This window comes from Polypterus senegalus, chromosome 17, assembly GCF_016835505.1.
Source record: "Polypterus senegalus isolate Bchr_013 chromosome 17, ASM1683550v1, whole genome shotgun sequence".
Taxonomy (NCBI): domain Eukaryota; kingdom Metazoa; phylum Chordata; class Cladistia; order Polypteriformes; family Polypteridae; genus Polypterus; species Polypterus senegalus.
In genome coordinates this window covers 82,324,652-82,338,705 of record NC_053170.1, presented here as the reverse complement: position 1 = coordinate 82,338,705, position 14,054 = coordinate 82,324,652, and the positions used below count along the sequence as shown (strand labels likewise).

Sequence of the window (14,054 nt, the reverse complement as noted above, 5' to 3'; positions counted from 1 at the left end):
AAGTGATGTTTTATGTTGCTTTTGTGGTATTTGTTGCATTATACGTTTTTGTTCTGTCTGGCTTTGAAAGTAACGCGGAAATACTTTTTAAGCTTCCATTTTACTGCTCTCAGAACACAGATGACCTATCTAAGGCTCCTTTTTCTTAGGAAACTGCATTTCTATAATGAGGGAAGTGACATCCTCCACATCTTCTACAACTCTGTGATGGCCTCTGTGATTTTCTATGTTGTGGTGTACTGGGCTGGTAACATCACTTCAAGAGAGGCCCATTGAATCAATAAACTAATTAAATGGGCAAGGCTCACTAATAGGGCATATTCTGGACCCCTGGAGGTTCCAGCAAAGGAGAGAATCAAAACAAAACTAAGTGCCATTATGAACAATGCTGCCCATTCTCTCTGTGACACACCAACACGGAGGACTTTCAGCAAAAAAATTATTCAGCAGAAGTGTGTCAAGTAACACTATAGGGGCTCCTTAATACCAACAGCAATACGCCTGCATAACACCACACTGTGAGTGACTGGGAGTAGCAAGATTGAAGTTTTTTTTCTTTTTCTTGACTTTTAGTCATTATGATATTTTTTCAGATCATAGTGGGTGTGTATATGTATGTATTTATATACCTGTCCATTTAACTATTTATATAAAGGGCTTCTAGTAAATTTTCCCTTGTTGAAAAATCAAGTCTTATCTATCTATATCTATTATATAGCACCTTTCATATCTATCTATCTATCATGATAGAAACCAGGGGCATCAGCGAACCCCAAACCCCTAAACACGATCACACCAAGTCCTGGGTTCAAATAATGGAAGGTTTATTAAACAGGTCCTCCACAAAGTCGTAGAAGCACAAACACACAAATTTTCTCTCTCTCTACAATTCACCTCACATTTTACCACCACACTGCCCTCCTCCATTTTAGTTTTCCTCCATGTCCTCCCAGCTCCAACTCGCCCGGGAGTACTTCTGGTGCCAGGGCCATTGCCCGATGGAAGCACTTCCGGGTCATGTGAAAGTCCATTATAACTGGGAGCTTGTCTCCCTGCAGCACCCTCTTGCTGTACCCAGTGACCCCAGCAGGGCTGTTCTAATGGACTACATCTCCTTGTATGTCCTACTGGCTTTCCACTGGGCACTGAAATCTATCTGCCATCTAGCGTGTTGGGGGAGTAAAAAGCCCCCAGTGACATCTTCCCTCTTCAGTGGGCTGTCCATCTATCCCTTCTTGTCCTTCCTTCTGGGTCTGATCCCCTTCTCCTCCCTGGCCTGTCAGGAGCCTCCCATCTGGGTAAGGAATCATCCCCACTTCTGGCTGGGATGCCCATTCCAGCCCATGTGGCATCTACACATCTATCTAAAGTCCATATCAGAAGCCAAACCATCATCAGATGAGATTGGCTTATCTTCAATGTGGCCGAGGTAATATTTAACTTTGGTGATGTTCATTAGACATGCAGGTCAGAATATCACCAAACAATTTACAAGTCACAAACTTGAATATGCTTCTCATGACTCATATCTAATGTTTTAATCAAAGAGAATTTTCTAAATAACTGTACATTTGTGTTGCACAACATGAGTTACAGTGATTTGTGAATGTAAAGGTCACAATGGACTAAGTTATTGTTTAAATCAATCTTAATACCTCAGATAACTTGAAGCAGCAAGGGAGGTGTACCTAGGCGGCCCACAATATGACTAGAGGCAATAATGCTACTTAAAAATTACATTATAATGTTCAAATGTATTACAATTCTGTAAATATAGGTATAGCAATTTGTGGTTTTTTTTTTCTTTAGAGAAACGTTAAAAGCAATAAATAAAGACTACAGTACTAATACTGCCCGATTCCTACTTATTTTCAGAGACACTCTTGTAAACAGACGCTGCTATAACGTTGAACGTTTTCAAATTGTGAATTTGAGGTCCTAAATAATTCGATGTCTCAATGTTCAGGTCTGGCAGTGACGATTCCTCTCAATGCAAAGGGGGTGGTGGGTCTCATGTACAACTTCGCAGCAAACTTTCGGCAGCAAAAGAAATCCTAAAACCGTCTCAGCATGGGCTGTCTTTCTTCTTATATAATGCGCTACCGTGGCTGTCCATTTGTCTGTCCAGGATTTTAAATCACCTGCAGCTCCCAAACCGTTTGACCTGAAACGTAGTACACATCTACTACGTGACTTCTACTATCCGCTTTCGGGGTGATGACTGACCCCCAATGTTATTCCTTCTTATTTTATTGTAGAATCAACTCATTGGTTCCAGCAGACCCCCGTGACCCTGTGTTAGGATATAGCGGGTTGGATAATGGATGAATGGATCGACAACTCTCGGCAGCGGTCACAGGGCGGCCGTGCAGTGCATGTGCAGTTCTCATCTCTACCATCTTCGCCGTTACTTCCCCTACTTCTTCATATCTTAAACCATTCTTGAGGCAGATTGAAGACTTAATTTTTCACTTAAGCTGGCACTTAAGGAAAATTTACTTAATACTTGCAACACAAACACTGAATCAGTTTTAACGCGAAAAGATGCCGATATAAGAAGAAGCGGGCCGCTAGGGTGGAGAAAAGAAGATAATGGATGGATGGATGACTGCTCAGGAAACAGCAAGCACAGCAACCTGTGCTAAAGAGTATGAAAACTAGGAATGATCAAGTCAAGTGTATTCACTGCTATTTATCGTGCAGTCTGTCGTTACTGGTATAATATAATAGCACGTTAGCGGCACACTTCGGTAGACGAATACAGAAAGAAACTCAATTGATAATTGTAATTCATTAAACTGCATAATCACTTATCACTGAGGCTTGAGCAACTATTGTTGTTATGTTGTTAGTTTGGAACATATACACCCTTTTATGATCGGATTTTTTAGAGGAAATGTTTTGGCAGTTTGAGTGACGCTCCTCCAGGCTCCGCCCATGTCTGGCTTCGGCCCATCCCGCGAGTGCCCCTTGGAGAAAAAGTAGCTAGTGGTCTGCTGCGAGTGGCGAGCCTTTGGGGTGTGAACGAAAACTTAACAGTACAGTCCAGTGCACTGCACTCTGCGTTCTCACTGTTATTAGTAAAGAGGCTGTGCACTTCTGCCTGTTCTTACAGTGTGTATTAGAGAGAGAGAGGCGACATTTTACATTATTAAAGTGAGCTCAGTTTTCAGATGGTCGTTATACACGCATTAAATTAGAACTTTTGATATGTGGAAGCAGGGGCTGAACGTCCCTGGGTGGCTCGGTTGTCATGAAGTTACTAATATGATAGCGCCAAAGGGTGACACCAATGTGTCAAGTACTATTCGAACTTTCAGTTTCGTTTCCTTCGCTCCACTCCTTCAGCAGGAGGAGCTTCCATGTTGGAATCTCGTGTAGCGCACCCACCTCACTCACCCTGGGCAGCAGAACTGGCAATCAAAGGCGTGGCGATCTATCCGATCCGGCTCTGCCGCGCACTCTTATCTCTCCATTCCGTAGTTCTCTGCAGCTGGGTGACGTGGCTGAGGTGGAACGAGTTCCGTTGAAGTGGACTCATTTCTAAGGGAAAACTAACGAGGTAAGTCGGTTGTGCCGTACAGGTAGTTTGTAGGTCCCAGTTCATGGGCGTTAGAATCTGACTGGAAGTTCTGGTCACACGGATGTGGTCGTGCAGTTGTTGAAACCGACTTGTCTGCTATAGGGATTTTTCTGTTTCACCCACCTGACTGATAAAAAGCAGACTGCTGACTTGTCAAGCACTAGAGGCATGGGAAAGCCGCTATATACATCACATTTATTATTATTATTATTATTATTATTATTATTATTATTATTATTATTACAGCATTTGGGTGAAAATGTTTCGATGGATGGGAGTTAACATACTAAAGGTTCGCTAGTAAAAAAAACGTCTTAAGCGTTATAGACTACAGGAAACAATGTTATTCCGGTGACTCGTAAAGCATTTAGTTAAACGCAGCACAGCACCAACTAGAAAGTTGTCAGGGACTGTCGGCTGCGCCATCTTTTGCATCTCCTTTACAATGCGAATTCACCAGGGTGATACAGGGAGTACATGGCCAGAGAACACAGGTCACACGTCCGAATGTTTTATAAGAACATGAGAGTTTAACCGTCGACTGCTGCCAAGAGTACTGCTGACTTCGTGGGCACCTGCTTTCTGCAGAGGTTCTCAACTTGCGCTCCGTCGCCCACTCAAGCCGATTCATTTGCATCAGTCATCTCCTATCACGTTTATTTTTAGCGGATAGTTAGCTTTACATTTACAGTCTCGTAACGCTCTCGTCATTTGTGCATCTGGCAAATCGGTTTATTAGATGCCTTATTAATACTTCACATCGACATTACTCACCGAAATATTTTGTTCTGACATTTAGAGTCGTTTTCAAGGAAATATGTTTATTTCTTATTGTGCACCCCCTTAGCTTGTTGACAACTAGAGGTGCAGCAAAAGTGGTAGTGCGCTTAAAAAATTTATAAGGGGAAAAAGTTCTAGAAATGGGACTACCTTGCAGACTGTGCCTGCAATCTATAGATTTTTAGAAAAGACAGAACTTCACAGCCATCAGGTTTTAGCACATAGCAGGGATGAAACTAATATGGTGCGAGAGGAGGCCAATATTCTCAAATTAGAATTATAGAACTTCCCAGAAGAAAGGTGCTAATGTAAGTAAATCCAATGCTGCTGCTGCTGCTGCTGCTGCTGATGATGATGATGGAGCCCAGGGCCCCCTATGATAATCAGTAGCATACATCTTAGACATTTCTATAAACCCTGTATTATGGGGAAAGGGCACAGAGGAAGAAAGGCTATTCAGCATTTCTTCATTTAGAAAGAAGACATTTTACAATTGCAAAATTCAATAAAAATATTTTGGGGAGGAGGTAAAACAGAATTTACATATTTATGTTGTTTTAAATGCTTATTGAGTATGTGTGATTTTTAAGTCAGTGGTTCTCAACCTGTGGGGCGGGCCCCCTAGGGGGGCACAAAGGAACAAAAAGGGGGTCGCGAAAATGTGAAAAAAAGAAAACAAGAATCAAAAATATGAAACAAACATCTGGTGAAACCAAAACAAATTAACTTAAACTACATTCTGATACTCGAACAATAAATATAGAGTTAGATAAATGTCGAAAAAGGTTAAATATTTGTAATAAAATATGCATCTATATTTCAAAAAACTGTTAGGGGGGCACGATTAAAACTGCATGAAAACTCAGGTCACAAATACTTAAAGGTTGAGAAACGCTGTTTTAAGTTATTCTTTTTCATTTTTTCACACTTTTTCTGAAAAGGTGTATATTTTGTCCATCATTCTGAGGATACACTGTATCATGATGTCTGCACCCTAAACAAAGTAACATGCCTCAGATGGCACTTAATGCACCAGCCCTGATTTCATTTCCTGACAGTCTCCTTTGACAGTCTTTCTTTTATGTCCAAATTATGTCCAATTTGTTTCTTGTATAGCCCAAAATCACACAAGACATGCCTCGATGGGCTTTAACAGGCCCTGTTGTATGGCAGCCCTCCAGCCTTGACTCCCTAAGAAAACAAGAAAAAAACTTCCAAAAAAAGCTTAAAAATTCTTGTTGGGTGGAAAAAAGTGGAAGAAATCTTGGGGAAGACAATTCAGAGAGAGACCCCCTTCCAGGTAGGTTGGGGTGCAGTGGGTGTCAAATAATGGGGGAGATACAACACAGAAAACAGAACACAGTGATGTTCTTCACAGAGCCAGATGCCCAATGGCCAACTCAAAAATACAATACAATAGTAGAAACTACTTGGTTCTTGCACAAGTGCTTCTCACCAAACGCAGGTGCAGAGCGCCACAACATCTCTCAAGTCAAAATGAAAGAATAGATTACACCAGCCACTTATCACATAGGAGGATACAGATTTGTTCAAACACATCAAAAACAAGTACAAACTCTTTAAAATAAAAGAAAAACAGCAACATAAATGTAATCCGTGTCATTATCATAAATCATGAAGAGGATGTACATGTACGTAAGCTCAAAAAATAATAAAAAAAAACTGGTGGAAAAACAGAAGTTGGCCAGTGATACGTAGAGAATCACATTGGAGGATGTTGGAACTAAGCACAGGAGCGTCTCGCACATTCTCACACTCTGAACGAACGAACGGGCGGACTGAGTGTTTTAATGCAGCAGAGGAAAATAACCGATAAGTTACCTGGAACAAAAAAAACATGAAATCCATCAGTAAAACAAAAATTACATTTGGGATTAATTCCAACAATCGACTATAAAGGAGACCAAGAGCTCAATGCTGATCGCCCAAGCCAGCATTGAAAGCTTGAACGGGAATGTCTCGCAGCGAAAATCCCAACGCACAGAATAAAGAAAGGCAGATAAAGGCAGTGGCGTATAGCGCGAGTTCGTGCCGCGCGGGGCGGGGCGGGGCTGCAATTTGCTGTCCTCCAACATATCTTAATATGTTAACCTATTTAAATAGAAGATTAAAATGACGTAAAGAGAAAAAATACGATACATTTTGCATAGATTTGTTCATATATAGAGAAACAACAATACTTTTTCACATAATTATTCATAAGCATCAACTAGACAATAATATAATATAGACGCACTGATGCCGTGTTCTAATTATTCGTTTACTATAAGTACGCTGCGAAAAACAGAACCAGTGTAGTGTACAAGTGATAGGTGGGGATGTTTTCTGCGCAGAGCAAGAGCGCATTCGGATTGATAACGAAACAAAATTATAAATTAGTTGCTTATCTTCCAAGAAATTATCGGTGTAATGCTTATTTATTGTTATTGCCTCATAAATTTCAACTGCCGTGTCTGATGCCGTCACAGGAGGACAGTCTGAAAATTATTTTTGAAGCATTTGTGGATAAAAATCAGATACTTTTACTTTTTTCATTCAAGGGTGATATTTCTCCGAACCCTGCTGCTTACACACGAATTGTACTAAGCATTTTGGCCAATAATGCCACCCCAAAGAATGTGCCGCCCGGGACGCACCGCCCTCCTCTGCCCACCCCTAGCTATGCCACTCACGCCACTGAGTAAAGGCAAAGCTAATTTGTTCTACGCCTGTGGAGGGCGCGTTTGTGTGTTGTGTGAGATCTCTCGTGTGCCAGGAGAGACCTTCGCAATAGTCGAAGGTCTTTGAACCAGGAAGACACTAATTGGGATTTTTTTGCAAGTTTCAGTAAAATCTTTATAAGATATTTATTGTTGTTTAGTTTTTAAAAATTATATCATGTGCACTTTAATTATGACGATGTGCGATTTGTATTTAGCTGTTAATTTCCATGTGTGCCGTACAAATAATTAGCATTTTATCTACTTTTTTTACTTATTTAGATTTTTTAATTTGCGTTATTCTTATTTTTCCAATTTTCTATAGAAATGTGTTATTTATTCATTTTTATTTATATTATTTTTTAACAAAATTAAAGACTTTATATTTGATAAATTCTCCCTGTTGATCTTGTTAATTTAGACCGTGCTGAAATGATGGTTGAAAATAAAATTAGCATGCCGGGACTCGGGGAGGGTAAGATGGAGCCCAGGGCCCTAAGAATCACCTCTAGCTGCAGGTTGATAACGCCTGTTCTTTATAATAATAATAAGCAGATAGTATTGTTCAATCAATACTGTTTTATTTATGCTTACGTAATTGCTTTCCCCTTCCATTTATTTCCAAAAGTGAAAATTTTTGTCCTCTATTAGTTAACGTACCTAAAGCAGCAGAAGGTGCTGTGGTGTGAGCTGTTTGGCTTGCACTCTCTGCCATTGGGCCCCCCATGGCTGTCAGACAAGCAAACTCTACAAGTTCAAGCAACAACTCCTAAGGTATGTGATGCTCCAGGGTGACTCCATGCACCCTGGTGCTTCCAGGAGCCCCTTAAATAGTTAGGCAAATGAGAGCAGATGCATTCAGGAAGGCGTTGGTGTAAAAGTGCTTTTATTTAAGACTCCAACTTAAAAGCAAACAGTGTTCAGTAGTGCACTGTTCCATCCATTAAATCAATTCATAAAAATCAGTGACAGACTGTGAGTTAAAACCAAATAAATAATCCCAGGATAAAACCAGAATAATAAAGTCATTGGGTCCTTGATGTTGCTGTGCTATTCCGTACTCCCCCCGGGTTCCTTGGCTCACCCATAGTTCACTCAGCCGGTGGGAGACTCCAACTGCCTCTGTCGGCGTCTGCCAGACCGCTTGGCATTGGTTTTTTCTCCCATTTTCTTTCTCACAGTTCTGGCGTACCTGAGATCAATGAGGAAAACTCCACCGTCATTGCACCCCTGCTCCTCAAAAACATTAGCAGGGTCAATCAGCCCTTAGAGAGTCGATTCTTGGCTCTTCCGGAGGGCTAACGACTGTGCTGCATTTCACTCGCTGGCCCATTCTGCTTCAGCACCCGATACCGCTCTCATGGTCTCCTGTCGATCCTTTGTTCCCTCTCTCTGCCGTGTAAGCACCCCTTTAGCCCTCCTGGTTGGGTGCAGGTGTGGTACTCTGCCTGCTTTGAGGTGTGAATGAGGCACCTGACTGATCTGCTTGCATTTTCATGTGACCACAAGATCAGCCAGGCACTCCAATCCACCCAGGAGTGACTCATACATGCACACCCACACCCAATCGGAGCCCACAGTGTTGCATTGCAAATATTTATTTAAAACTTGCACTTTGCTGTGGGCCTTGTATCACAAGGTAAAACTGAATCAATAAGGGAATTGCTAGTTGAAAACTTACAGAACGCGCCTCCATTTTATGTTTGACGAGTTCACAATTTCGTCGATGCTTTTCAATGGGAAATTTTAAAACTTTGCATGGTGCGGTTCTGTTTGGGATATCTGAACGAATATTGAACTGACTCAACAAATGTCTTAGAAGAGGAAGTGGGCCACATCTTAACAAAATTGGTCCATGGGGCTGGAGGGGGGGTGGGGGGGGTAAGGAAGTGGTTTCATTTGGACAGACAGACAGATATGGATTTTTTCTATAGGTGCTTCGTGCATTATATGCTAACACACCTAAAATGGAAATTGTTTTAGAAAGCTGGCTTGACAAAGGTTTCTTTTTTGTCACTTGCTTAATAAAAATAGACATCAGTCCACATATACTGATTTTATGAATGACTAGGGGGCTTCATTTGCCAACCCCTTTTCACCCTCCCTGGCCAAGCGCTATGCGCCATTGTGAAGAGGGGGGCTGAACGCACCCCAAGTAGACGCGGTCGCTCCACCAAAACCCCTCTTTAAACGGTGATACAATAGGATTCAAATAACAGTTGGTTTTTTTTTACCTCCTCTTTGCTCGATCAGCTGCTGCTCCTGTGCAACGTGATTTGCATTTCATGTGGCGCTTCAAATGTTTTAAAGTCATCGCCTTGTCTCTCTTCTCCCCCAGACATCCTCAAACACTATTCAATCTCTTTTCGCTGTTCCATTATCTCACCGAGTAATATTTTTTGTTTGTTTGCGCTAATGTGAGCATTACTCTCATTTTCTTGAGAATTTCTAATTTTAATACTTCCATTATCTCTAACCTACTCTGCATGTGTATCATGGGACTTGCTTCCAAAGGTTGTAAGTATGATGTGACTTGCCCGTCTCGCGGAAAGTGAGTGTCTCTCAAAGATCTCTCTTGTAAAGATTAAGTCTCTTCGCAAGTTTTTTTTTTTCTTATAATAGAGAGATGTAATATAAAGGGTGACACTGTAAAAGATTTGGGGCACCAACCTGGCATCTACTCCAAGACAAGTCTTCAACGACAAATGAACAAATCAGTGAAATAGGTCCATGTTGTTTTAAAGTTATTCTCTAGGGGAGATGTGCAGGATCCGGACTTCCAATCATCTCTCTTCTTAAATAGGGGAAGGAGCCTGAAGGGGTGTAACAGAAGTGACGTCATGGTCCACACAGATTGTCTTCCTCCTCTCAAGGGGACAAGAGGCAAAGGCAGTTATCGACCCCATCATACCTTTCTCCTTTTCTGTTATTCTCCCATGATCTGAGGTAGCAGAGTATTTCTGAGGCTTGTATGTACAAACATAAGTAACACCTAAATGATATGCAATTAAGTTTCAAAGTGGCATCTAATTGTGCACATTCATGAAAGTAATTTAATAACTCATGGGCTTTTATCTTTATATTCATCTCTTTATTCTTTTTGTACTTGCAGTTTCATTTATCTTTCTACAAAGTAAATGATGTCTAATCTTCAAGTGCTGGAGCAGATCTACCAGGGGAAGGTGGACTTCAGTGCCCCAGAGCTTGACCCTTACAAGACATTTGCAGAAAGTGTGGTTCACTCTCTCCTGACAAACATCCAAACATATCTGAAACCAGGAGATCCCAAGATAAGCAAGGAGCCAATTGGCACTGGCAGCTCTTTTGAAGGTGTGAAGGTCAAACCAGACTTGGAGTTTGACTTCATGGTCCCAATGGACATCAAGTATGTCCAGATTATCTTCTCAAATGATGATCATAATGTTCCAGTATGTTATGGGCTCATTCAGATTGAACAGCCAAAGAAAGATATGCAAAGTACTTCCAAATGTGATAAAGATACAGATTTCAAAGAGAAATTCTGCATGAAGTTTGGTAGACATGGCCATCTGCTATCGGCAAAAAGTATCCAGGAATGGTTCCAGTCCCTGTGTGCCAAAACTCTGCCAGAACTTTCCAAGAGATTTTCTGGTATCAGCTTTACATTTCGGACAAGTGGCCCTGCAAGGACTTTGGTCTTTAACTGGCGTGGAAAAGAAATGAATATCGACATTGTGCCTGCTGTTCCATACAAGCATACCTATCTTGTGGCAAAAATGAGCTCTCACCTCGGGGAGGCTGCATGGCGACTTTCCTTCTCCAAGAATGAGAAAACTTTCTTTCATGGCCTGTCACCCAACTCCTGTTACTTCAAGTGTCTAAAGATCCTCAAATACCTGAGAGAGAATGATAAGAAAATGTGTCCATCCTCTCAGCTGACCTCCAGCTGTCCTTCCTACTTTCTGAAGACGGCATTTTTCCATCAGGTGTTAAAAATTGACAAACATGCCTGGCAGAATAAGGACCTGGAGGATCGAATGAAAGATCTCCTCCAGTACCTGGCTAATTGCATGAAGCAACGACACCTCGCACATATCTTCATGGGAAATAGGGAGCTGGAAGTAAGGCGTGACTCATGGGTGCAAGGCGTCCCTAGCGAGTTCTTTAGTTTTAAGAACACAAACCTATTAAAAGACTTCAATCCAGGAACCTTGGACCAAATCAGGCTGAGATTGGTTTACATTCATGATAACCTGGGAGAAGTTCTTCAGACTCACCTAAGAGGTTAATCCTAAAGATCTGTGTTTGGACAAGAAGCAGCGACCATTCCATGTTTTACCCATTCTGCCGATCTGACACCTTCTTCTGCATTGAAAATGAAGTAACATTGGCTACATTTTGTTCTTTTGAAGAATTTTACTTCTTAACACCATATTGTATCTTCTAATTGTCCTTTGTGGATGTCACATAATCTAGAGGAGCAGATCCAGAACATCATGGTCACTCGCTACTATCCCCACAGGTTTATAATAAGAAGTGATTGTACTACTGAATCTGATAAGCCACTAATTTTCTTTTCATTTTGCATTACAGCTCCATTTTTAATTGATAAATAATATGCACATTCTTCTAGAAGATGAGCGACCAGTGCAGCTGGAGTTAGGATTTGATCCAATCCATTTTATTTTCTATTTTTCCAATTTGCAGCTGAGGTCTGTGTTTGGGACATGTGGAGCCCCCCTTTCATTCTCTTTTCCATTTGTTTCAATCCTTTTTCCTAAATACAGACCTATGTGTGGTCTCTACTCCCCCTCCATAGAGCTACCCTCAAAACTCTCTCAATCTGTCTCATCTATCTTATTTTCCCCCATCCTCTGTGATGTGCTTACTATCTTTCAAAATATCACAAGTTGTTCTAAAAATCCTAATCAGCAGCACACACAATTTAAATGTGTTCATAGACCATACCCTACACACCAGAGAGGACATCTCATGGGATTAAAACTAAGTTCTGGATGTCATCTTTCCCACTGGTATTTAGGAGAAAAATATTTAATTTGTGTGATATGTTATAGGAATATTAAGTAAATAGAATGCTCATAGAGAAAAGCAAAAAAAGCAAATTACAAGAATTAACTTCGCTGGGGTGAGCAAGTACTTTCCAGGAAGAAAGTAGTTTGAGGGCTAAGAGGATGTATGCAAATAAACTGATGGGATGGCTGATGGGATATATCCAAATACCAAAAAGCATCCTCAAGCATCCACGTATATGGTGCCATTATTAATAGATCGATAAAATACTGTGTATAGGCTTGTAGAATATATACCTGTAAGGCGTTGAGACCTTTTCAGTTAGTATATCATTTGTGACCTGTAGGGGGCATAACACCCCAAACACAATTGTCTGGATTCAAATAAGAATTTATTGATAGAACAAATACCTCAAAAAAAGCTTATTTTTTTGTAAATTCAGGCAAACACAATACAACTCCTTTTCTTCTTCTCTCTTTTCCACTCCTGGACCTTCCAGGCAAATTTAGTTCATCCTCAACGTCTGACTCCAATTCTCCAAGTGAAGTGAGGTGGCCCCTTCTATACTGGATCTGAGAGTACTTTTGGTGCCACAACATTGCATGGTGGAAGAACTTCTGGGTTAGGTAGAAGCCCACCAAAGTATTCTGGAACATGCCCTAAATGTCCCGGAAGCCTACACTGGCAGCACCAAGCCCAACCCCAATCTAGTCCAGGAATATCTTACTATTAACATATTAATTATTTCACCCACTATTTAGCCTCCATCATACCCCTGTGCTTTTTCAACCTTGTAGCACTCTAATAGTTTATGAATGGATGGTCTTCACTACCTGGTCTTTGTCTAGATGTTCCATGCCAAACTATAGTCTTGATCTGATGTTATTTTTAGACAGCCAATGCTTTTTCCAGTTACAGCTCCCCTAAAGCACCCACTGGTTGCACCCAAGTACCCCAACATGGCTGCCCATCATGACTACATCTCCCAATATGCCCTATCAATATTAGTCCAACCAGAAGGATGACACCGCCCTGTGTAAGGGGGAATACATGGCCCAGAGAAGATAGGTATGGGCAACCAACCCGCCTGGGATTCCTGTCAATCCATATCCTTCCATAAGGGCCTCCTAGCTGAGCAAGGACCCTTCCATTCCTGCCAGGATGCCAGCCTGTGACACATTGTATTTCCTAGTAATATTTGATATGAATAATATAACCGTTCATAAGTTATCAGCTGTTTATGTTCTAGCAAAATTGCAAGTATTGCTTTGTTTTTTGTCAATTTTATGTAACTGTCACCAAGGCACTATAAAAGAGAGAGTGTGAAAGCAAAATCTCTCTCTGTCTTTCTCCGTCTTTTGGGTTGTTCTGTTATGAATCCTGCAGTGCGATTCTTCTCAGGACTCTTCAGGTTCTCTCTCTTTCTGAAACTTACCACCTGCAACATTCTTTCAACTCTGTATCTGCTCAATGAGAACTACCAGATATGAAGCTTGTTGTGTGACATTGATTTGAATTGTTCTGGTCGTATGTTTTCATCCATTTTAACTCCTGGTCTGTGATATGTCTGGTTTCTCTGCAAATAAATGAATATGAGTTTAGACAAAAGAGAATCGGTTATTCTGTCACTGAAACTGCCTTGTTTACTGAAACTAGCAACTGCTGCAGGGTTAGGAGATGTTCCTGTCTAACTCAAATCCTCAGTAGTGGAAAACTGGGTGAAGCAGACCATGAGCTGTGGTCCAAGCAGCCGGTTGCCTGCCATTGCTGAGGTTCCCAGTGGCAAGTATTATGGAATGTACATGTAAATCAAGGTCAACAAGCTAAGGTACAGTATTGGGGCATTCCTTCATGTTCACTAATTAAACAAAAAGACCCAGGGAGACTAGTATAGTGCAATAAAACACCCCCCTAAAGTATATGTAAGTAAAGGAAACATCAAAGAAACTGCAGGAGCTACT

The 14,054-nt window shown here is 41.1% G+C and overlaps 1 protein-coding gene across 1 annotated transcript; it reads left to right on the top strand.

Annotated features, from left to right (window-relative positions):
- The first annotated feature begins 3,391 nt into the window (after window positions 1–3,391).
- Window positions 3,392–13,701, top strand: LOC120517536 (cyclic GMP-AMP synthase-like). Its single transcript, XM_039739930.1, has 2 exons — window positions 3,392–3,562; window positions 10,196–13,701. Exon 2 carries the CDS (start codon window positions 10,221–10,223, stop codon window positions 11,349–11,351), a length of 1,131 nt encoding a protein of 376 aa, XP_039595864.1. The 5' UTR covers window positions 3,392–3,562; window positions 10,196–10,220; the 3' UTR covers window positions 11,352–13,701.
- Window positions 13,702–14,054: the final 353 nt, after the last annotated feature.